Source organism: Sinocyclocheilus grahami, unplaced genomic scaffold (assembly GCF_001515645.1).
Source record: "Sinocyclocheilus grahami isolate Dianchi unplaced genomic scaffold, SAMN03320097.WGS_v1.1 scaffold32.1, whole genome shotgun sequence".
In the NCBI taxonomy this organism is placed as follows: domain Eukaryota; kingdom Metazoa; phylum Chordata; class Actinopteri; order Cypriniformes; family Cyprinidae; genus Sinocyclocheilus; species Sinocyclocheilus grahami.
Window position 1 is genome coordinate 4,261,515 of NW_015505211.1, and position 23,936 is coordinate 4,285,450.

General features: G+C 35.5%; 3 protein-coding genes across 5 annotated transcripts in view; 2 read left to right on the forward strand and 1 right to left on the reverse strand.

Annotated features, from left to right (window-relative positions):
* The first annotated feature begins 55 nt into the window (after positions 1-55).
* LOC107577900 (NADPH--cytochrome P450 reductase-like) lies at positions 56-12,391 on the forward strand. Its single transcript, XM_016263928.1, has 16 exons — positions 56-241; positions 977-1,174; positions 4,202-4,250; positions 4,391-4,519; positions 4,644-4,793; positions 5,848-5,972; positions 6,060-6,149; positions 6,534-6,632; positions 6,872-6,988; positions 8,265-8,383; positions 8,476-8,657; positions 8,745-8,894; positions 8,976-9,243; positions 9,326-9,471; positions 10,782-10,867; positions 11,511-12,391. The coding sequence occupies exons 2-16, from the start codon at positions 1,005-1,007 to the stop codon at positions 11,653-11,655; spliced, it is 2,025 nt and encodes a 674-aa protein (XP_016119414.1). The 5' UTR covers positions 56-241; positions 977-1,004; the 3' UTR covers positions 11,656-12,391.
* Positions 12,392-12,875: 484 nt separating this feature from the next.
* LOC107577912 (rhomboid domain-containing protein 2-like) lies at positions 12,876-16,783 on the reverse strand. Its single transcript, XM_016263939.1, has 4 exons — positions 16,469-16,783; positions 14,912-15,316; positions 14,620-14,770; positions 12,876-13,951 (listed from the first exon to the last, which is right to left on the reverse strand). Exons 1-4 carry the CDS (start codon positions 16,647-16,649, stop codon positions 13,537-13,539), a joined length of 1,152 nt encoding a protein of 383 aa, XP_016119425.1. The 5' UTR covers positions 16,650-16,783; the 3' UTR covers positions 12,876-13,536.
* Positions 16,784-18,655: 1,872 nt separating this feature from the next.
* LOC107577922 (adhesion G-protein coupled receptor G2-like) overlaps positions 18,656-23,936 on the forward strand; it is a 15,389-nt gene continuing 10,108 nt past the window's right edge. For 2 of the 3 annotated variants that reach the window (XM_016263948.1, XM_016263953.1), the window contains exons 1-11: positions 18,751-18,888; positions 20,340-20,437; positions 21,189-21,556; positions 21,656-21,734; positions 21,951-22,021; positions 22,346-22,476; positions 22,821-22,851; positions 22,938-22,975; positions 23,084-23,208; positions 23,527-23,638; positions 23,741-23,799. In XM_016263948.1, the coding sequence (XP_016119434.1) occupies positions 18,821-18,888; positions 20,340-20,437; positions 21,189-21,556; positions 21,656-21,734; positions 21,951-22,021; positions 22,346-22,476; positions 22,821-22,851; positions 22,938-22,975; positions 23,084-23,208; positions 23,527-23,638; positions 23,741-23,799 (1,180 nt within the window). In that variant the 5' untranslated portion in view covers positions 18,751-18,820. The other variant, XM_016263958.1, reaches the window with a different exon arrangement.

The following is a 23,936-nucleotide window of genomic DNA, read 5'->3' on the forward strand; positions in this document are numbered from 1 at the left end:
CATATGAGAAGTTGCTGCAGTGGACAAATACGTTAGAATAAAAATACATATATTTGAAGAACATGTTAACGCATTCTAAACATTACAACAAAGCTAAAAAGGTAGCATCTGTTCAAAGTTAAACTATGCCTGCTCTTAGCGGGGATACTATACGGGAGGGATATTTGAACTTGTGACTGGCAACCCGGCGTTTCAATGTGACGTAAGCTCGCGCTGTGCGTCTTGCTCCAGCTAACCGGAGGTATGTGTTTTGTAATGTGTGTTTTGTTGTGTAACTGTTGAATTATAATAATATCCTTTCCTGTTAGTGTATTGTCAATCATTTTGTGAAGTCATAAACAAAAAGTGAACATTTGGTGTATATACGCCTATGTCTGCCCTTACAAAAATTCTATGGCGATGTAGCATAGTACAGTGGTAGTATGAGATGGTACACAATGTAACTTTGCTACGCGATATTAACATATTCATGAACCATGTACGTCAAAGTATTTAAGCAAAGCCATGTTAAATGTTCAAAAAGTACAACAGTACTTCTGCTATTTAAGAGATGAGGGCTGTTTTGTAACTCTGTTATCGAGCGATAAAAGTTTCTAAGGAACCGAGGTGGTGAACAATTACATTAATTAGAAATTGACGAAAGTCCTTTAAAAGAAAGGGTGTTTTGTAACTGGTGACTGGTCATCATTATGTAATTACATAGATTTTTCAAAAGAGGGCACAACATGACAAAAAGTCACAAATTCTATTGTTTTTCAACGTCAACTACATGGCCACAAACTGCAAGTTAAAATGTAAAAAAATACTGTCTATCTACACCATTTATCATAAATGGTGATACATTTTTTAAAACATTTTAAATATGATTAATAAATTATATGTAAATATAAATTGTCTGTGTGTGTGCGTGTATTTCAGAGTCACTTCAATCAATTGTAGACTAATACTAAGTTGTGAAAACAATCTGTTTTTACAGACATATCTGCTCACTGAATTATGTGAAAATGGAGGACAGTGAATCCCAGCTGCTCTCCGATGAGTATCAGCCTCCGGAGACTCTCCTCGGCTCTCTGGACATCTTTGTCTTCTCTCTAATCGCAGGACTGCTTATCTACTGGTTCTTCTTCCGAAAAAAAACAGAGCCTGTTCTGGATTTGAAGACATTCCCTGCAGTGTAAGTGCCTCATTTGAACTCCCCTTCCCCGTTCATTTGTCCTCAAGAGGGAAATATTGAACCCACACAAATTTTTCTGCACAACTGAAATGTTGAGCAGAGCCTTGAAAGAGTCTTGTGAAACACACAAAAGTGAATGAACGAATGAATGAGGCATTTATATAGCGCTGTATTGTGTATTGCTGTACACCCAAAGCACTTTACAATCATATGGGGGATCTCTCCTCAACCACCAGTGTAAATGCAAATAATAAAGGTACAAAATGAGCTTTACAGTCCATGGCAGAAACTGTGTTATGGGGCTCAAATTTGCGATAATATTTTTGTTGGATGGCCTGTTTATAGTTTTTCTCCCCATATAGACCTTTGGCCTTGTTCGAACAAAGCATCATTTCTGCACCATGGCTCGTTCCTAAAGCACTTTGTGGTTCAGTTGGTCATGGGCTCCAACATTGCAAAGTGTTGACATCATGGGATTGAGAGAATGTGCGTGCATTACATTCTGTCTCAGCATTATGGTCTGCAGCAGCTGAGACACAGTTCATATACACAGTGGTTAAGTGCCAACATCTACTTCTTTGTCCACATATTTTCATACATGTCAAGTTGGTAGAAGTTAATTTCCTGTTCGGTTTTCACAATTCTGAAAATCAGAATCAGTGACTTAGCTGGTGATATCAAACATTAAAGTGAGCTATGTAATAAACAGAAGAATTGTATGAGCACTGTGTGTTCAGATGGAGTCACAGGATGTTATTGTTCCTGAATGCTCCTCATAATCCTTGTTAGTCCGTTGTAGTGTTGTGTATTAAACTTATGACATATTCAATCTTGAAAACAATGAAAGGCCTGATGACTTTAGCACCAAGGTACTGTTCAAAAATGTGTTTAAAAAAAAAAAAGAAATTAATACTTTTATTCAGCAAGGATGCATGACATGAATAAAAAGTGACAGTAAAGACATTATTATACAAAATGTTTCCATTTCAAATAAATGCTGTTCTTTTGAACGTTTTATTCATCAAAGTGTCATGCAATAAATGTATCACGATTTCCACTAAAATATTAAGCACCAAAGCATTGACAATAATAATAATAATAAGTGTTTTTGAGTAATAAATGCAGGCTTGGTGAACATAACAGACTTTCAGAAACATAGCTTTTCCTTCCGACATAAATCTCTTTTCACCATTTATTGATTGGGTTTTAAAAAAAAGGAATAACAGCATTACATAAAGAGCAGAAAAGAATGCAGGAGGAAATTATGTATAAGTAGAGAACTCTAATGTCAGGAAGACATGTTTAGCGAGCAGGAAAGGATAACCTCTTCCAATTCTCTCCGCTTCCTGGTTCACATTACTCACATTGAAGGATCGCAGCCAGTCCAAGCCATCCTGCCAAAGTCTTGAACAACTCCACTAGTCTTTCTTTTTTAGTTGTTTTAATCAAATGCATTTCTTATGTGGAGTCTGCAGTGAAACACATTGCAAAGTGTTTTAAAAACTTAATTCAATCCAGGAATTTAGATTGGCTTTTGTTTTAGTGCTCTTTTGGGTTTTATTAGGCTGGGAAAAGGAGGGAATGGATTCCTTGTGTTTGCGTTGTCAGGAGCATTTGAAGCTTTTTGCATGTCTATGTGCGTGTGCATTTAGGATGGGGTGGGGGTTCAGTAACAGCATTGTGCTGCAGAGATCCATGGGAAATGTTGTATATTCCTGTTGCTTTGCAACCGCTGTGCTCTGGCCAGATGGCAGGAGAGAGAGAGAGAGAGCGAGAATGAGCGTGCACGGGAGCCTGTCTCAGACCCTCGCCTGCCTCACACCCCCTTTTCCTGCGCTGTAGAGTGATGTGTTTTCTACAGAGCCTCCTAATGATCTTTTACGCAGTCCAAAGGACTTTGGGCTTGATCCAAACCTCTTAGAGACGAAAGTGCTCTGTATGCCGAACCCTAAAGGACAGGGTCTTTTCCCCAGTCATGGGATGCATGTTCTCTTTGCCTCAGGACAGACTGGCCGCTGCAGAGAGGTTAGTCCGGGACAGACGGATGTTTAACCAATGTTTGTTCTGTTGTGGTAGATATTTCAGGTGCTATTTATGACATTTGTGTAATTGCTTTTGCTCTTAGGAATTGCTTATTGTCTTAACAGTGCAACACATTGTTGTACGAGTGGTGTGCAAAAAGTTTATAATTTTCATTTGCACAAAGGCATAACTATTTTGTGGAATGTCTTGTGAAATGCTGCATGGATTTTCAATGCGAAGGGGATAAATTGTTTTCTTTACTTTGGAGCTATGAACAATATATAGGAGAAGAATCTATTGTTTTGCACTTCGATTTCTTGCCAGTGCAATGATGGTTGTGTTTAGTAATTTTAATAGTTTGATTATATATACATTATATACACTAACCCTGATATGTTTTTGAAAGAAGCCTCTTTTACTCACCAGGGCTGCATTAATTTGATTTAAAAAAATGCAGTGAAAACAATAATATTGTGAATATTATTACAATATAAAATTACTGTTTTCTGTTTTTAATATAATTTAAATGTAGTTTTTCCTGTGATGGCAAAGCTGAATTTTCATTACTCAGCCATTACTCCAGTCTTCAGTGTTATATGATCCTTTAGAAATCATTCTAATATGCTGATTTGATGCTTAAGAAACATTTTTTTTATCAATGTTAAAAACAGTTGTGCTGTTTTTTCAAGATTTTTGATGAATAGAAATAAAAAAAAAAACATTTTAAAAAGAGTAGAAACTGTAAGATTATTGTATCAAACGTAACAATGTTCAAGTAAGGTTTTTGCACTTAGCAGACTACCTTCTGTTCTTTGTTGAATTAACATGAAAACATGTGGTTTCATTAGTTGAACAATGACTCTTGAACATGTTCTTCTGTGTGGAAAAGGCTGAGAAATGAATGTCTCAATCCTCTATTCATTACCAAAAGAATTGGTCTGGCATGCCTTTTCACATGTGTTCTTTCTCTCTTTTTTTCTTGTTTTCTTGTTTTTCTCTTTATAGACCACCACCAATACGCCAGACCAGCTTTATTGAGAAAATGAAGAAAACGGTGAGATTTTCAGGAACATTTTATTACCATAGTACTTCAGTCAAGTTCTAAAAAGTTGAAATAATTGGTGAAAATTTCACCACCTTGAACAATGAAAAAAAAGTTCCATTATGTTTGATTTCAATATCTTCCCATTCTAGAACCGAAACGTTGTGGTGTTCTATGGATCACAAACAGGGACTGCTGAGGAATTTGCTAACAGGCTGGCAAAAGATGCCCATCGCTATGGCATGAAAGGCATGGCCACAGACCCAGAGGAATACGACATGGTACTTTCACCATTATTGCTTCCTGTTTAATATTACAGGAACTATTAAAAATCTATTAATCAAGATCAGAATGGAATACTTTACAATACTTTTGACTTTTGTCATTATAATCTCCCATTCGCAGTCCGAGCTGTCTAGACTAAAAGAGATTCCTAATTCCATGGCTGTGTTCTGCATGGCAACCTATGGAGAGGGAGACCCCACAGACAACGCTCAGGAGTTCTATGATTGGATGCAAGGGACTGATGACGATCTAGAGGGGGTCAATTTTGCTGTAAGTAATAATCCAACATCAGAAAAGTGCAGAAAGCTAATTTGTTTCTTTTTGTGATTGATTTCTGTGGTGAATAAATGGAGCTCAAGAGATTGCATGGGACAACCATCCATCAATGGGCAACCTCCAAAATTCCTGGCCTTTTTATGAAGTGGTACCTATTTCTTAGGCAGTCGGTGAAGTTCTTAACAAGCCTGAGCCTGAGGCTGTCCCATAGTTAAGGGGCCCATGGAATCCTCATCAGTTCTCTCTTACCAAATGGAAACATCTGGCCTAGCCAAACAAAGCTAGAGCTCCATCCCAGCGGAACCTCTCTCTTAGCGGGACTCTTTCACATGGAACCATATTACTAGATCTTCTGTTTCTTTGATTCTGGAGACATGGGTGTCCAGACTCCTTAAATTGGACCTGTATTCTGGATGAAAGCCTTGTGGTTTCAGTCTGGAGTTCTCAGATTCTTTTATGTTGCTATGGTGGGACAGCGTGATAAAACATGTGGTTGGAAACATCACTGCAGTGCGTCTACAGTGTTATTTGTGACCCTGGACCACAAAACTTAAGTCTTAAGTCTTAAGTCGCTGGGGTATATTTGTATCAATAGCCAAAAAGACATCGTATGGGTCAAAATGATTGATTTTTCTTTTATGCCTAATTTCTTTAAAGTCAATTTTAATCATAAATATTTTTTGTTCTCCAAAAGTCATTATTTAGTTTAGTTTCCATTTCCATTTGCCGAAACTTTGAACTAAACGGACCATTTTGGAATAAACGTATCTTTTTCTAGATGTATTCCTCCATAAAATGTGTAATGTTTTTTGTGTCTCTGTTTCACTGAATGGTTCTTTTTAAACAGGAGAGGAAGATTTGAATGTAAAAGTAAAACCTTATAGTAGATAATATGCACATTTCAAAATTTCAAGAGAATTTGAATGTTTTTAGTTGATACTAAGCCTTTAAAGTTTTGTATGTGTTGATTGAAAAGTTTTCCATTCTGTGTCTAATTTACTCCTTGCAGAAACTGAATGATTTTTTTTTTTTGTGCAAATTTTTTTAGGTGTTTGGTTTAGGAAATAAAACATATGAGCATTTCAATGCCACAGGCAACTATACAGACAAGAGGCTTGCTGAACTTGGGGGAAAAAGGGTCTTTGACCTGGGGCTCGGGGATGACGACAGCAAGTGAGTAAATAAAAAGATTCAGATTGAAACAGATAAAATGGATAAATCATTGCCTGTCCTGATTATTTAATCTTAAATCATTTGTAGCTTGGAAGAGGATTTTATCTCTTGGAAGGAGCAGTTTTGGCCTGCAGTATGTGAGTTCTTTGGAGTGGAGGCCACGGGAGAAGAAAGCAGGTATTCTTTATATTTTCTTTTTTATTCTCCATTTGCTTGTCTTATAATTAAATCACAAATTTTCATTTAAAAACAGTCTGCAATACAGTCTTGTATTGGTAGGCAACAAATAGTAGAATTTAAAAGAGCAGACCAGCTGTATCCGATTGTCTAGTTCAAACCTGATGTTTATTTGATGGGTATTTTGTGGCCTCTCAACACATGCAGTGTCTGTCTCATCTCCATATTAGAGGAACCAAATCCATTTATCATGTTCTTCCATAACAAAAACCTCTCCTGTCCTGCTTTAAATAGGTTTTTGCATCTTATTAAACATCATAGGTGTTTTGAATGCTTCAAATGCTGGCTTGGATGAGATCTCCAATCCTTTCTGTGTTCTTTCAGCATTCGGCAGTTTGAACTGGTGGTTCATAATGACATCAATATGAATCAAGTGTACACCGGAGAGATGGGGCGGCTCAAAAGCTTTCAGACACAGAAACCGTGAGTTCATCCCTTTCAACTAAGTGATTGTATGACACTGATTGGCATTTTAAAAGATCACTCCTGAGCTGAGAGTAAATTTTATGCTTCTATTGTTAAGAAGTATGTAAAATGTTTTTTATTCACGGTTTTGTGAATAACTTTTTTAGGATTAGCTTGAGTCTAATGTTTTAAATGATATACAGAAATGTTATACTAAAGCGTTTTATCTGATCGCATTATTCATTTGATTTGTGTAGACCGTTTGATTCAAAGAATCTTTTCCTTGCACCTGTCACTGTTAACCGTAAGCTGAACAAAGGGGGAAACCGGCACTTGATGCACATCGAGTTAGATATCATGGATTCTAAAATCAGGTATGTGTAACAATTGACTTGTTGGGTGGATCTCATGAAAACATTTCCAGGTCACATTTCACCCTAAATACAAAAGTAAAAAAAAAAAAATAGTAGGAAGAAAATGAAGCTTGGTTACATTTTTTATTTAAAATTATATTGTATTACATAATATAAATAAAATTGTATTATATACAAATTAATTTATTCTACTTTATATTAAATATAATTTATTTCCTTCTTTTGTTTTTAGGGTGTAATATAGCCCATGTTCTTGATTAGTTTTAATGAGAAGATTCACACTCCTATAACTGTGTTCATGACATTGTGTTGATTCCACAGTTCTATTCTAAAGCAATAAGCCCCAAGAAGCCGTGGTTTACAGTGAATTTATAACAGCTAAGGGGCGTTGTTAGGCACGACGCGAAACGACCCCCCCTTAGCTGTTTTAAATTCACTGTAAACCACGGCTTCACGGGGCTTATTGCTTTTATAAAACGGTTATTCCATATACATAGTAAGGTTTCACAAAATAAAACAGAGCAAATAATGTGTAATGATATTAATAAAACATTATTATAAAACGGATAGTTCCGGTCCTTGATTCTGATTGGCTGAGCCACATTCGAAGCTGTTGTAAATTACTCTACAAACACACACCTTTGTTTACGTTTGTCTGTTGCTTGGCAACCACTTTGTTGCAACCTCAACTGATTCTGAGGAACTACATTGTTTGGCGGAAGAATACTGCTTTTATTAATATCATTACACATTATTTGCTCTGTTTTATTTTGTGAAACCTTACTACGTATATGGAATAACCGTTTTATAAAAGCAATAAGCCCTGTGAAGCCGTGGTTTACAGTGAATTTATAACAGCTAAGGGGGTTTTAGGCTAACAACGCCCCTTAGCTGTTATAAATTCACTGTAAACCATGGCTTCTTGGGGCTTATTGCTTTATTCTTCCGCCAAACAATAGTTCCTCAGAATCGGTTGTGGTTGCAACAAAGTGGTTGCCAAGCAACACACAGATGTAAACAAAGGTGTATGTTTGTAGAGTAATTTACAACAGCTTCAAACGTGGCTCTGCCAATCAGAATCAAGGACCGGAACTATCCGTTTTATAATTACAATTTTGCAATACAATACTGTTATGTTATTAGGATAGCATATAAAAGACATTTGCATGCAGACTGTACGTTTTATGTTCACTACTGAGTAATATATTCATACAGTGTCCAGTTTTTTTTATTTTTTATATCCACATATTAATCAATTGATTTCCAAACTTGGCAGATATGATGCTGGAGACCATGTTGCTGTTTACCCCACAAATGATGCAGCGGTGGTCAACAGAATAGGAGAGAGACTTGGAGTAGATCTTGATACTGTAATCTCACTCAAAAATCTGGATGGTATGTACTAATATCTGAAATTAAACAATCAGAATATGTTTTTATGTATACTGTAACATGCTATGGTTGCTAATAATGTTTCAATTCTGCAGAGGAATCCAATAAAAAGCACCCGTTCCCCTGTCCATCCACATACCGCACAGCACTGACCCATTACCTTGACATCAACAACACACCACGCAAAAACGTGCTGTATGAGCTGTCGCAGTACACCTCTGATCCTCAGGAACAAGAGAACATGCGCAAGATGGCGTCTGCTTCACCTGAAGGAAAGGTTAGGATCACGTCATAGTCACTGATGTAATAGTAGTCTACAGTAAAACTTGAACATTTTTATTCACCATCTGATTGGTCCTTTAAGGCTTTGTATCAGAGTTGGGTTTTGGATTCTGAGAGGAACATATTGGCTATTCTAGAGGATCTACCTTCCCTGAACCCTCCTGTAGACCACCTGTGTGAGCTCCTTCCTCGACTTCAGGCTCGATACTATTCCATCGCCTCCTCTAACAAGGTAAAACCCTGCAGTTTTCGATATTATACCTTGAATTAAAAACTTTGAGGTTGATACAGACTTTGTTCGCCCTCATTTCAGGTCCATCCAACCTCTATCCACATCTGTGCTGTGGTGATCGAGTACACCACCAAGACAGGAAGATTCTACAAGGGTGTGGCCACCAACTGGCTTAAGAACAAAGAAGTGACCGAGAATGGCCACAAGCACACCGTTCCCATGTATGTTAGGAGATCCCAATTCCGCCTGCCGTTCAAACCCAGTAATCCTGTAATCATGATTGGGCCTGGCACTGGCATCGCCCCCTTTGTGGGCTTCATCCAGGAGAGAGCATGGCAGAAGGAACAAGGTGAAGCTTGAAACTGGCTTTGACACAACTTGTGAATAATAATATAGTGAAGGTATCTCACTCAGTTTTTGCTCTTTTGCAGGGAAGGATGTTGGTGAGACGATACTTTACTTTGGTTGTCGCCATAAGAATGAGGACTTCCTGTACCAGCAGGAACTGGAGGAGTTTGAGAGGGCAGGAGTGCTGACACAGCTTAACGTCGCCTTTTCCAGAGACCAGGAGCACAAGGTGAGTAACTTAGGGATGCACTGAAATCTAAATTCTGGCCAGTAACTAAATTATTTTCTTGTTATGGCTGTCATTAATGATATAAAAATGACATACTATATCAATAAAATTATTTGTTTATATTGTATAATGGATAATCATTTTGAGATTTGCTAAATGTTATGTTTAACTGTGTTATTAAATTATTAGTGTTTTAAAAAGTTAACTTGAGGAGTGTGACAGATGACAGCAAATCTAATACAAATAAAAAAATAGGAATTACACTTTTTGAAAATCCAGTATTGGTCACATATACTTTTATATAATATTTTTATTCAGCTAGGATGCATTGAATTTAGTCTCGCGTAGCCAGACCTTCAGACTGACAGCAGAATATCTGGGAACCTTGGCCGCTTTGAATGGCTAAGGATCGCCCAAGAGGCCATATGGCTGAGAGGTAAAGCAACCAATCACGTTTCATTTTGACCCGCGTCATGTTTAGGGGAGTGGAAATGTCCCCACAATAACAGACTGGTGTGTAAAATTCTTGGACGTATTTTAAAGATTCTATGTCGCGAACTTTTAATATTTCACATACTTTTGAAAATCCAGTGTTAAAGAATGCAACACACACACAACTCCAGGAAATCCTGTATAATTCAACCAATCCAATGACGACTTTGAAACTCCTGAAGTGTTTCCAATTTTGTGTGCCGTATGCATCAGACATTCAGCCAACGGTCCGTGGGCGTGACATCTTGAGGCTGAGACTACATTGAATTAAACAAAAGGCAGTAAAGACGTTTATGATGTTACAAAAGATTTCTATTTCAAACAAATGTTCTTTTGAATTTTATATTCATCAAAGAATACTGAAAAAATATATATATTACAAAAATATTAATGATTTCTGAAGAATAATGTCACACTGAAGACGAGTAATGTCTGCTGAAAATTAGGAATAAATTACTTTTTAAAATATATTAAAATCATATTTCACAATATTACAGTTTTTGCTGTAAATAAATTCTTTAAAAAATCTTACCATATTGGAAATCAAGAAATAGAATATATATTTTTAAGTATATATTCAAATTCAAATTAAATTTAAAGATGCATATTATTAATGTTATTATTATTATTATTATATTAAGATGCATAATATTATTATAATATTTTTTCCCACTTATTCATCTTAAACAAACCAATATGACTGGTCTTCATTACCATAGTTTTCAGAGTTATCAGAATAATAGTTTTCACAATATTAAAGATTTCCACTTTTAGTTTGAAACTGAAGAGTAATTCTGTGGACTGTGCTGTTTTTACAGATCTATGTGCAACATCTTCTGAAGAAAAACAAGGAGCAGTTGTGGAAGCTCATTCATTCAAATAATGCCCATATCTACGTTTGTGGGTAAGAACCACTTGGTGTATGTGTGTATGGTTGTACATACACATATATGTAGTTGTTTTTTTGGTGTTTGGCTTAGTGTTATGTTAGAATCATTATTATACTCGTAAACCTTTTGTTCTTTAATATTTTGAATTGTTTTTAGCTTTATTTTTTATTTTTTCATTTAAATGTTAAGTTTTGAAATTTTGTTGTATGCATTTGTCATTTTAATTTAATTTCTTTATTTTTAAAATGTGTAGAAGTAGTATTTATGAAGTTTTAGCTTTTAGTTTTGGATCTGTTTTTAGTTGTTTTAATACTACAATTGATTGCTTCTGTTGTCCTCATTTGTAAGTCGCTTCGGATAAAGGCGTCTGCTAAATGACTAAATAAATAAGAACCAGAAGTTGCTTCTACCACAGATGAATAACATTCTTATGAACACAATCCGCATTAGTAGTAACTGGCAGGATTTCCATAGAACAATAAACAGCTTGAAATAATTACAGTGCTTCAATACTGCCATTCACCAGTATCATATTGATACTGTGGATACAGTATACATATTGATACTGTTAGATGCTGTGGTATCTTTAAAGACCACAGCATCTCTTTCCAGCAGCATTTTTGCTTGCGTATGTAATGAGAATATGTGTGCTTGCAGAGATGCACGTAACATGGCTCGGGACGTGCACACGGCCTTCTATGAGATTGCAGAGGAGGTGGGCGGCCTGACGCACACTCAAGCTGTGGACTATTTCAAGAAGCTGATGACCAAGGGCCGTTACTCGCAGGACGTTTGGAGCTAAGCTAACTGATAAACCAATGTTTGCCACTTTACCTCAAACCATCATTTCTCCAAATGCTAGAGCTAAAACTTTAATCATGAATTTGTCTGGACTGATTTATTGTTTATATAATAGAATTTTGATGAAAGATACTGCACTCCCAACATCACACAAACGTGTGGTTACACATTCTTCCTTTAGATGAGTTTATGATAGACTGAATTTGAACCCTAAGCGGTATTGGGTGTTCATGTATATGCAAATGTCAAAGATGCAAAATTCTTCTTTTTTGAGTGAGGCCTTATAAAGATTATTCATATAAATATTGTCATACTCTTTCTATTGTTTTATCTCTATGTGAAAAGACTGCAAGTATCACTTTGTGACGCACTGTAAAACTTTAGATTTAGTTTTTGTGACACCGTGTATCAAAACATCCTACAATGTGTTACAGGAAATGAACATTTTAGGTCAGTTGTGTTTTTTTTGATCATGTGATGTTTGTTCATTCTTATTTCTTGTTGTTTCCAGATGTTCTGCCACTCTTTTTATGCATTATGTCACACTAACGTTAAGTAGCAGTTGAATGAGAAATTATGCAATCAACATGATTCCCATCATTGGGTGAAGTGTTACATTCTGTTAGTCTTTTTTTAAAGTTTTAGCAAACTGGTCAAGTGTTAATGGTCATGGGAATATATTAAATGTATGTGTTTTCCTAACATTTTAACAGGTGCATTTATTAAAAGAAAAGAAAGTTCTTCTCTCATTTTCTTGATTGGTACATCTTTTCCACTGATTTCTACTTATGATTATAGAATTGACTCCTCAATTCATCCCCCTAGTGAGCCAAAGCAGCAATGGCATCAAAATGCTCAGCATTGTGGTTTTAAAATGAGACGAGCTTGCATTTGTTTAATTTTTAAACTTAATGCATTAATATTGCTTGGGAAGAGAAATGTCCTTGTGATCTCAGTCATACAATGTTTGACAAATAAAGAATATATTTTGTGACACCGTGTATCAAAACATCCTACAATGTGTTACAGGAAATGAACATTTTAGGTCAGTTGTGTTTTTTTTGATCACGTGATGTTTGTTCATTCTTATTTCTTGTTGTTTCCAGATGTTCTGACACTCTTTTTATGCATTGTCACACTAACGTTAAGTAGCAGTTGAATGAGAAATTATGCAATCAACATGATTCCCATCATTGGGTGAAGTGTTACATTCTGTTAGTCTTTTTTTTAAGTTTTAGCAAACTGGTCAAGTGTTAATGGTCATAGGAATATATTAAATGTATGTGTTTTCCTAACATTTTAACAGGTGCATTTATTAAAAGAAAAGAAAGTTCTTCTCTCATTTTCTTGATTGGTACATCTTTTCCACTGATTTCTACTTATGACTATAGAATTGACTCCTCAATTCATCCCCCTAGTGAGCCAAAGCAGCAATGGCATCAAAATGCTCAGCATTGTGTTTTTAAAATGAGACGAGCTTGCATTTGTTTAATTTTTAAACTTAATGCATTAATATTGCTTGGGAAGAGAAATGTCCTTGTGATCTCAGTCATACAATGTTTGACAAATAAAGAATATGCACAAACACTGTCTGGCCTCCAAATGTGATGTATGGACATGTTTAAAAAAAATACTACAGTATATAAAATGGCTAAAGAATTGATTAAAACATAAGATAGAAAAATGTTTTACTCAATTCAGTTTTTAATTTAAGGTACAAAATGTTATGTAGCAAAACGGCAACTGTATAAATTTAAAAACAAGTTAAACATCACCCAGGTTGCAGAATTGCACATCTGGAGCCGTTTGAATTCTAGGAACAAGACATGAGGTATCAGAAGAACGAACAAACAAAAAAACCTTCAGATAAGGCATCAAATCTCTAGGATGACAATGACACAGAGGCTCCGGGAGGAGTTGTGGGAAAGGCAGGCACACCAGACTTTGGCTGTGAGATCGGAGGTGTGAACGGCACTCCTGGCTGAGGTAGTTTAGTGAAGGGCTGTCCTGTCAGGTTAACTGGAGGCCTGAACTGATGCTGAGCGTATGGGGACATGGGCATCCACGGACTGCCGGTGTGATGGCTGTGCCCATGATGATGTTCATGGCTGTGACTATGACCGTGATTGTGACCAATGCCGACTCCAGCGTAAGGAGAAGTAAACGTGTATTGCTGTTGAGGATACAGTGAGACCGGCCAACCATCGAATGTGTTGGGAAGGTGTCCTGTAACTTGACCATTGGCTGCATTTACTGGAGCGTAGGCCTGGACAGGGTACGACCCTGGTGGAGCATCTCTGGAATTACAGATATTTTTTAAGTCAGAAAATATACTGAGAAAAATCAAAACATGTATTGGTTTTATGGATAGTCCACCCAAAAATGAAAATTCTATCATCATTTACTCACCCTCATGTCTTTTCAAAACTGTGACTTTCTTTCTTCTGGGGAACGCAGAAGATTTTCTGAAGAAGAATGTTGGGAACCAAACAGTTTCGGTACCCATTGACTTCCATTGCAATTTTTGTCCAAATTAAGTCAACGGGAAACAAATCTGTTTGATTACCAACATTATTCAAAATCATGACAGAGTTTTCATTTTTGGGTGAACTATCTGTTTAAGACTTTTTTTTTTAAAGACCTGCATAAATAAAAAAAAATAACATCCATACAGAACCAACTGACACAATCTCAAAATAAATCTTTCTTAAATTCTTTTAAACAGTCTGTGTTAAACAGGCTTTTATTAATTGGCTGGCTGTGGCACAAATTCAACAAAGACATCATGCTAAATTGATACCAATACTAACCAATTAAAAAAGCCTGGAATGCATCATCCAGCTGCTCAAGATGAGGAAGATAAATGATGCACTCTAACAACCTTCTTCATATTGCAATATACTGTATGAACACCATAAAGTGAACAATAGGGTGACCATATGTCATTGTGACCTTGATCACTCACGTGAGGTCAAGTGGCTTTTTGCGCTCTTCGGTCGATGCAGGGATGAACTGGACACCAGGTATTTGCTTTAGCAAGCGAAAAGGGAACTTCTTCTCCAAGACAGAAGCTCTAGATTCTGACATCTCTAACAATGAAAACCACCCCATTCCATCTAAAAGTACTAAGTTAAGGAATAGATTAAAAATACACTATACACTGATTAAACTACATCACAGGATTGTCAGCTTCAAAATCAAGGTCTGTAGTATGAAAAAAAAACTGAAGTATTCTATACATTTAAGATTAAGGATACGTAACATTCCTGTAACAATGGCCAGGACGTTGCAAAGGAAGACAGTGTTTGGAAAGAACAGGGTTATAATTATTAGAAATATCCAGGGGAGAGATGCAGTAGGCACACTGACACCCATTATATACGCCTTCCGCATAACAGAATTGATGGTCATCATTCCCAGGACAGACAGAGCTAATGGGACGAGCCCGTTTACTGAGCTCCTATTGGATGGGGAGAACAGCAGTGATTCCAGCAGCACATGAAGGACTCCACAGATGGACGACAGCAGCAGTGACCGGTAGAGGAATCTGACCGTGCCGATCCCTTGCTCCAGCCCGCTACAGGGAAGCATCATCAGGACGGCACTTAGGAACAAAAGCATCATATTCTTGTGGTAGAGGAAATAGGTGAAGAGTTTGTAGACTGTGAAGAGAGGGGACAAAATTAAGTAACACAAGAAAAAAAATGTATGGTATATTTACTTATTTTAATATATGATAACATAACAGCAAACAGGGCGTGCTACCTAATGCAGTAAACATTACAAACTTTGAAGGAAAAACTATTATTAAAATAATAATAATAATAATTTAATTAGGAAAAGAGCTACAATCAAAGCACTGTGAATGACATAAAATAAAAATGATGGATAAATAGAAAATGATTGATGTTGATTATGTATATATAAACAGTATATTTTGCAAAATATGGATATATTTATGTTGTTTAGAGCATAGAGGGGTTGACTTGATTATGCAGGAGTGCGTGGGAACTAAAGTTCTTTTGACGGGTTTGCTTGACTGTTGTTTCCAAACAGGTTTCTCAAACACACCCCGATCTTCCAGCTAATCCCACCCCCAAACGTCATTGGTCGAGGCTGCCCGAGACCCACCTCCAGTTTTTCTGATTGGCTAACATATGCGAAAGACTCTTTGTTTAAATAGCCAATAAACTTTGGTTGTGGGGCAGTACTGGAGGCGGGACATTCTCATTCTAGCGCTTTTATTGGTCAAAAATCTTTCAACAATATTGTTGGTCCGTTTTCCCAAAGAGAGACTACGTTTTTGTTGTAGAGTGACAATGAAGTGTCAGTTGTAGTGATGACCTGTAGAGGGCAGGCTAAAGCTGTATTGGTATTTGCTTAAAAAGCAGCAGAGAAGAACTTGGTGTGTGTAAATTGACTCCACCTGTGAGGTGATTGAGTGTACTGCTGGTTGATGCATTCTATTGAGTAAATGCACTCTTGAACAGATCTCATGCCTCCTCAAGTTATTAGTTTTAAATGTACTAAAGTGAATTCTATCAGAGTTTAGGAGTATATTAGCATATAGCTGGCACCAGATTTTAAAAGACATGGACGACAAACCACAAAACTGTAATTTTGAGGAGTTTAAGGTATGTCCTGCCCAACATAATGTGATTAACATATTCATTACGACAGTAGTTGTTGGTCAGAGGCTACATCAGTCTACAAAATGCAATGAACTAATACGTCATACTATTTTTGTGCCTTATAGAAGGACAAAGCCAGCTGAGGGAGTCATTTGTGACTTATAAGTTGTAAACAACTCTTACCATGGCCGCTGATGACAGCACTGGACTCCAGACTGAAAAAGTGCTCTGAAATATCTAAGTAATACGGTATGCCACTAAAGACACCTGACAGCACGATCACAGTCACTATCCCACAGGTCAACTCTATATCCGGTACAAAATCTGCAAACGTCTTCTTCCAGTTTTTCAAAGTGCTATGCATTTTCAGGATGGAGAATGTGCATCATTTACAAGACACTCTCAAAGAACAATTATTTACGGAGAGCGGATCCCTAACGTGTTTTAGATTTCAGTTCCCAGCGCTTGAACCACAACTTCCGCGTTGGAGGAAATGTAATCAAGGGGATCAAAATGCGCAGTCTTTGCGCAGTGATGTGCAAACGCTATCAATTTTTCAGCCTCACACGGGTATCATGCACATATTACTTAAAACAGAGCAACTGTCAGTGAAATTTCTTCAATATAATATCATATTTTCAGTCGTCTCTTATAAATAAAATAAATAGTCCCCTTTTTGTACTAAACCTCACAAAGTATGCTTGCAAGTTAGTTTCTTAGTGACGCTTCCAGTAAACAAAAAAATCTATAAATAATGGGATATGAGATATTCTGTGTGTGCTGCGTATTAGGAAACACCAGATCCACATTAGGTCAAATTATGAATCAGTACGAATTAAAATTGCATTATACATTTTCATATTATAAACCTAAACTTTTGCATATTTTTGCATATTCACTAAAATGTGATATGAATCACTCATACAGTAAATCAGTTTGATAGGGGAAAAATTAATGTGGTGACTAATGCTTCTTGAAATCAGTTGGGTCTGTAATATCCTATTGTTTCCCTATTTTATTGCTGTGTAATAAGCGAAAAGGCAATGTACCCTCCTCTATTTGGAGTTGAAAGGAGGAAGAGAATAACAACAGAGAGAGATTACTGACAGATACAGTATAATTGCTACAAAATAAACATATATCAAATGTTAAAACCTACACCGAATAAATCTTGCTCTTAGGGATACAGGTAAACAGCCAAAAACAAAATATGGGGATTATTGTCATTTTAAAGACCATTTTATGCCACTGAATATATAATCATAATGTAACAGCATAATAATGCAAAAGGCCTACACACTTCCAAAAATGACAACAAACTTTACATTTTTAAGAATATTTAGATCATGGAAATTGAGTATCACAATATTAGATAACTTAAAAAACCTGAATAAATAGTAAATAAACATTTTCTAACAAAAAATGCAAACTAACAAGTAGAAAAAAAAGAAAAATGCACAAAGAACTTGTATGGCGATTTTTCCATCTACAGATGTTTCCCTGACCTTCTTTTCTCTGTAAATGAAGGGTGCGCACTATTGCTGAAAAACACAATCACTACTCAGCAGTCAGATGTCCGTCAGATCCATAAACAAGGCCATATTTGCAGATGAAACTTTTTTTTGTAGAAGCTTTTTTAAATTTGAAGTAGCGCCTCATGACTACACCACGTTATGTACGAGAAGCTGAAAACAGGCGCAAGTGGAATGTACAAAACATACATTTTTAAGTAAATATAATGTGCGATATATTGCATCACCAAAAATGATTGAGGTCATGTACATATATTGCACGATAAGTCGATATATCGATTATTGCGACAGTCTTAGTTGTTGTCAGGTGCAAACCCCACCTGCTCTTTGTTCAGTAAAAGACAGGTATACAAAGTAACGAGTATGATGCAAGAATGGGTGGAACAACTTAAACTGACACAACACCGGTTATTACATTCCATTGAAATAAAAGCTCTGCCTGTTAAAAGCAGCTTGACCTGTGGTAAATGAAACTGTAGCCACAACAAAAGAACTATGTAAGTATACCAATGTGTTTTACACTATTGCTTATTTCTCAAAAACATTTATTTTAATTTCACTTATTTTAAAATATCTCTTAAAATAATCAAGCAATTTTTTTTCTGCAGTTCTCCGTGGCTCCCAATTTAACCCAATATGCTTGAAATGTGCATAAAATATAAGGGTATATACTGAAAAATAGGATTATTATAATGATTTATTGATTTACAGTTAACATTTAGCTTCGCTAGAGAGGAAGCGCACTAGCTGTGCTTTGGAGGCTGGGTGTGTGTTGAAGTTTTGGGTTAAGGGGGGTGGTGCACATAACTCAGTCTTTACTGAAATGATTCACGAGACAGTGAAACCTGAGCGTCTTTTAAGTTACTAAGAAACTTTTGTCTGTTTTAGATTTTTCTGAAGTCTGGAAGGACACACTTTGATAGGTGAGTTCCTGTTATTCTGTGGGAAAGCAGGCTGCGGCTGTCAACAAAGACACATTTTTGTGTGAGAGAAGAATATATCCATGGTTTGGTGCGTCTGTACAGATCATGATGTGAAGCACAGCGGGTTGTTTATGCAAGTGTCCACAAGGTATGTGGTGTAAAATGAATTAATATTGTCAATGAATAAATAGATATTTAGTGTTCATTTTATGATTAAAATTTAGCCATGCACTAAAAAAACTTTGGACTGTACAATTTGTACTTTTTTATCTATTTGTTTGGTAATGTTTTGTGGACTGTTGCATGTTATTTATTTGTTTTGAGTTTATTTGATATTATTTATTGTTCATTATAGGGGTAGGTAGTACATTTTTCATTCAGCTATACATTAACTAAATTGTTATATAAATGAATTATACTGAATATATAATTCATTATATATTTAATTACATATACTGAAACATTACTTTTTTGTAAGTTATGTAATAATAATAGACTAGTTAAACCACTGGTACCTTATCAAATAATCGAAATACTGTCTAATTTATAATAGCTTATATATGGTATTCAGTATATACTACTTATTTGAAAGAAATTAATACCTTTATTCAGCAACCAATCAAATTGATCAAAAGTGACAGTAAATACATTTATTATGTTACAAAATGTCTATTCTGTTTCAAATAAATGTTTATTTTTAAATCTATTTATTTATGATTCCTAAAAATGTATCATGGTTTCCACAAAAATATTAAGCAGAACAACATTTCAACATTGATAATAATGAGAAATGTTACTTAAGCACCAAACCAGAATATTAGAATGATTTCTGAAGGATCATGTGACACTGTAGTAATTAATGGCTGCTAAAAATATATTTAAATTTTTTTTTTTTTTTACTGTTTTACTGTATTTTTGATCAGCCTTGGTGAGCAGAAGAGACTTTCAAAAACATTTCAAAATCGTAATTCACATTCGAAAATATGAAGGTATTTAAATTTCCTTTAAAAATTATATACATTCAAAATTATGAATTAAAAAAATATTTAGCATTATTTTTCACTTTTTAGAGTGATATTTTGAACATTGCAGCAAAAACGAAGAAAAACACTGTTACATTTACTTTACATTTATGCATTTGCTAGCACTATGCTCTACAGTTTAAGCTACAGGGAGGCTAATATAGCTATTCATTAATATATTATCGTTTTTCGGTAACACTGTAGAATAGGGAACACTTATTCACTATTAACTACGACTTTTCCCTCAATAAATTCCTAATTTGCTGCTTATTAATTGTTAGTAAGGTAGTTGTTAAGTTTAGGTATTGGGTAGGATTAGGGATGTAGAATAAGGTCATGTAGTTTAAGGCATTAATATGTGCTTAAGTAAGCTGATGTGTTGAAACTTCATGAACTTTACTGTGTTACCTGCTCCAGTCTTTTGTTTGGGATTCATGTCATGGCTAGTGTATTGACTCAAAGTGTCAATCACTACAGGGGTGTGACAATTACAGCAGTTACATTTTGGAATTTTTTAAAACTTATTACTTTGACACTTTTGGCACTGTTGCGAAGTGAGTTTAATTTCTGTATCTAGAGGGATGGCGACCAAACGATTGAGTAGATGGAGTTTTGGATTCTGGAGCCATCTGGATTATGTGTTTTTCTTGGTCCTGTTCCTGCTGTGCCTTCCAGGTGAGTTCTGATGTTTGTATAACTGTGATCATTATACAGTTCTACTTAATTTTAGGGATTGTCCTCCTGTTTGCTCACCTATTATGCCACAATGCCACCCTACATTTGAGTTTACAGAATAAAGGTAGATGATGAAAATATAACGTCTATTTGCACAATGTTGTAACATTAAACAATGGCTTGTGTAACTTCTAATGGAGATCTAGAGCTTTTCAATAATTTGTTTAGACTATGCATATTTGTATGCATGTCTCTCCTAGTGTAAAGAGGAACATCTCAGTATTCCCAGGAGTGTATCTGAGTCATGTAAAACACGGGCTGTGATCACTTTGAAACACAATAGCTTAACTGAATCAACCATACAAATACAGCTCAGTCAACCTGCTGGACATGTTTTAAGTCTGGCACAAAACAAAAGCCAATTTCTACTTATGCTTATGAATCAGCTAAATGGGCAGACAAAAAGAAAGAGATGGATAAAGAATAGCCCCTCATTACAAAAACAACAACAGCATGAAGTGAAAAAATAAAGGCTGATAATGCTTACCAGAGAGACTGATATTTGATTCTTTGATAGACGAAATAATGAAGTTTCCAATAGCTGTGTGTTTATTTATTTATTTAAAATGCCACAAATTCTAATGTGGCATATTCTGATAGAGATCACGTTGTGTCTAAATTCTTATAACAAGATGCATGTTATAATGATACATTTGTTGTAATTAAATCTTTTCTGTATTTTTTCCTGCAGTAACATCAAGCACAAATGCCACAACAGTTGGGTTTTCAGCCATCACAACACCTACAGGACCCCCAAATTCAACAACAGTCACAGGAGCAACCACAGCTAACATTACCACAATGCAATCATCTACAACTGAAGGTCACAGTAGCTCATCAACACTGCCATTAACAACAAGCCATACTGTGCAAAATACAACAACAATGGTGGAAACCACAGCCACATCTTCTAACATAAGCACAACGATCCCAGCAACAACATTTACGATGGAATTACATAGCACTGATAATCAAACTGTGGAAACCACACCACACACATCCACTGAAAACACGACTTCTTTTGAAATAACTGCAAACTTCACAACATTTACAGCAACAGTAAGTACTACAAATACACCATTATTAGCACCACAGTTCCATCCTGCAGTATGTTGTCAGGCACCATATTAATAGACTTATTACCAATATCATCTTCAGACCGAACCATCGTCCTCCGCCAATATAACTGATGCGACACCACTGCTGACAACCATTAACCAAACATTAACACCATCTGGTAAGACATACAGTATAAAGATCTGTCTCTGTGTGTATTCAACCACAGTTTACACTGTTCCTATCATATTCATTTTTACATTTCAGTCCCCTTTAATTGATACTCTTTTTTTTATTATTTAATACTTAATACTCAGTCATTCTTGTATTTCAAGAATATTTCTCAAAGCTGTCAGCATGGATACAATGCATAACTGACTCTTTTGTTATTTAATAGTGTTTTACTGGATGACTATATCCTATGAGGTAACAGTAGGACACCAAAGTGAACAAAATCTCAAAACAACGGTAAGTTCAGGAATGATACTTACTTGGGGCAAGTGATACTGATAATCAGTTTAATTTTTGATTTGATTTGACTTGATTTCCTATATCCCATAAACATGTATTATTACTGTTAATAATATTGAAAGCATATATTAATATTACATTTAATTAGAATTGTATTATTACTGTCAATTATATCAGAGTTAAAACCTGAAGAACATGTAAAACAATTATAATATAAAGACGTGTGTACATGTCAGTGCAATTCTCTGTCATTCTTTTAAATGCAGTAATATCACAGCTGTCTGCAATGTGTGTGTGTGTGTGTGTTTTTTTTTTTTTTAGTTTGAGTGGTTGTTCAAAGGCTACCTAGACACATGTGCAGTTTCCAGTGAGACTGGTACTGTGGAGCCTTCTGTGGCGTCACAATCAAGAGACAGCATATCTGACGACAGGATTTATAATGTGCTCACCAGGTGCAGTACACTGTGGTGACCGTAGTGATAATTGCATTTATGAATGTTCATAGCTAAGGCCCTTTGCGCACATTGGCACTTTCAAACCTAATATTTATAAGCATTATGTAATTTGTTTGCTTTCTTAAACTTAAAAACAAACAAACAAACAAACAAAATGAAGGTGTTTCATGCTTAATGGCTGTTGTTTTATTTATAAGTTACAGTAATAATAACCATATAATGAGTGATGTTTTCGGTTGCTATTATTTGATTCACACAAGATCAGAGAAGTTGAATCCACTGTTGACAAGGTTTGCTGTGCTTTGAAAAGCTGTGTAATGAACCATTTGTCTTTTCTGTAGTTCAGAAACAAAGAAAACGGGCCTGTTTGAAGTAAGTGCAGATTCAGGAGTCATGGAAAGCAGCACATAATATTTCAAATAACAAAATAAACATATGCTTTTATTTTCCACTATTAGGCCATGGAGTTCACATGTGAACCAAAAAATATTACAAAGTTAGTATCAGTTGTTGCACTAATACTTTTTTAAACATATTCAAGCAATACATGAAGTGATTGCTCTTCAATAAACCTCTCTTACATCATCCTGGTGCCTTCTGACAGGAACGCACAATGCAATATTCTTCTGAAGCTGAGTGCTCCTGTCAGTGTTTGCTGCGTTAGAGACATAATGAAACTGACAGTGACACTGGAAAGTGTCATTGTGGTGGGACAAATAGAAAGAGTGGGTTAGTAAAATTCTTCAATTTTTTTTGTCTTTTCATTTCTAAAATGAATGAATTAATAATAATGATTTTTATATGTTGGATATTTTGGCTTAGAATGTATTAATAATTTATATATTTTTTTATATAGAGTTTAAAAACAATATCTTGTTGGTTTCTTTTATTAAAATGTTGACACAAGCAGCAATGTCCACCAGATAGATATATATATATATATAATTTTTTTTTTTTAAGTTTTGCAATAAAATACAAATTGTACTATTTTAATAGTCTTTCTAAAAGATGTGAGTATTTGACTGGGGTGGATATGTTTTTGCACAGGTGTGTGTGCGGATAACATAACACAGTTCTCAGCTGGACAATATGACAAATGCAATGAGACAGTCAAAGTGACTGACGATGTATGTAGTGCAAAACCACAGAACATCTCATGGTAAGTTTAAACTTAAGCTAAACTTGCCATGCTTACATTTTTGCTATTTGAGTAAGGTACGACCTAAAACCATCGTCTCATTTCTTGTCTTTATTTTCGTAGTGGAAACAGTACAAATGTGATTTTTCCGTTGGATACTGGTGTTCAGGAGATCTGTCCACGTAAGGCTTCTTTTATCCTCTTTAATAAACTTTCTGTGTGCTTTAGATTCATTATATTTAATTGCTCAGAAATGTGGCATACTTTAAAGACCTTGGGGACACTTCATTTCCAGCGATATCGTTAACTTGATTGCAAA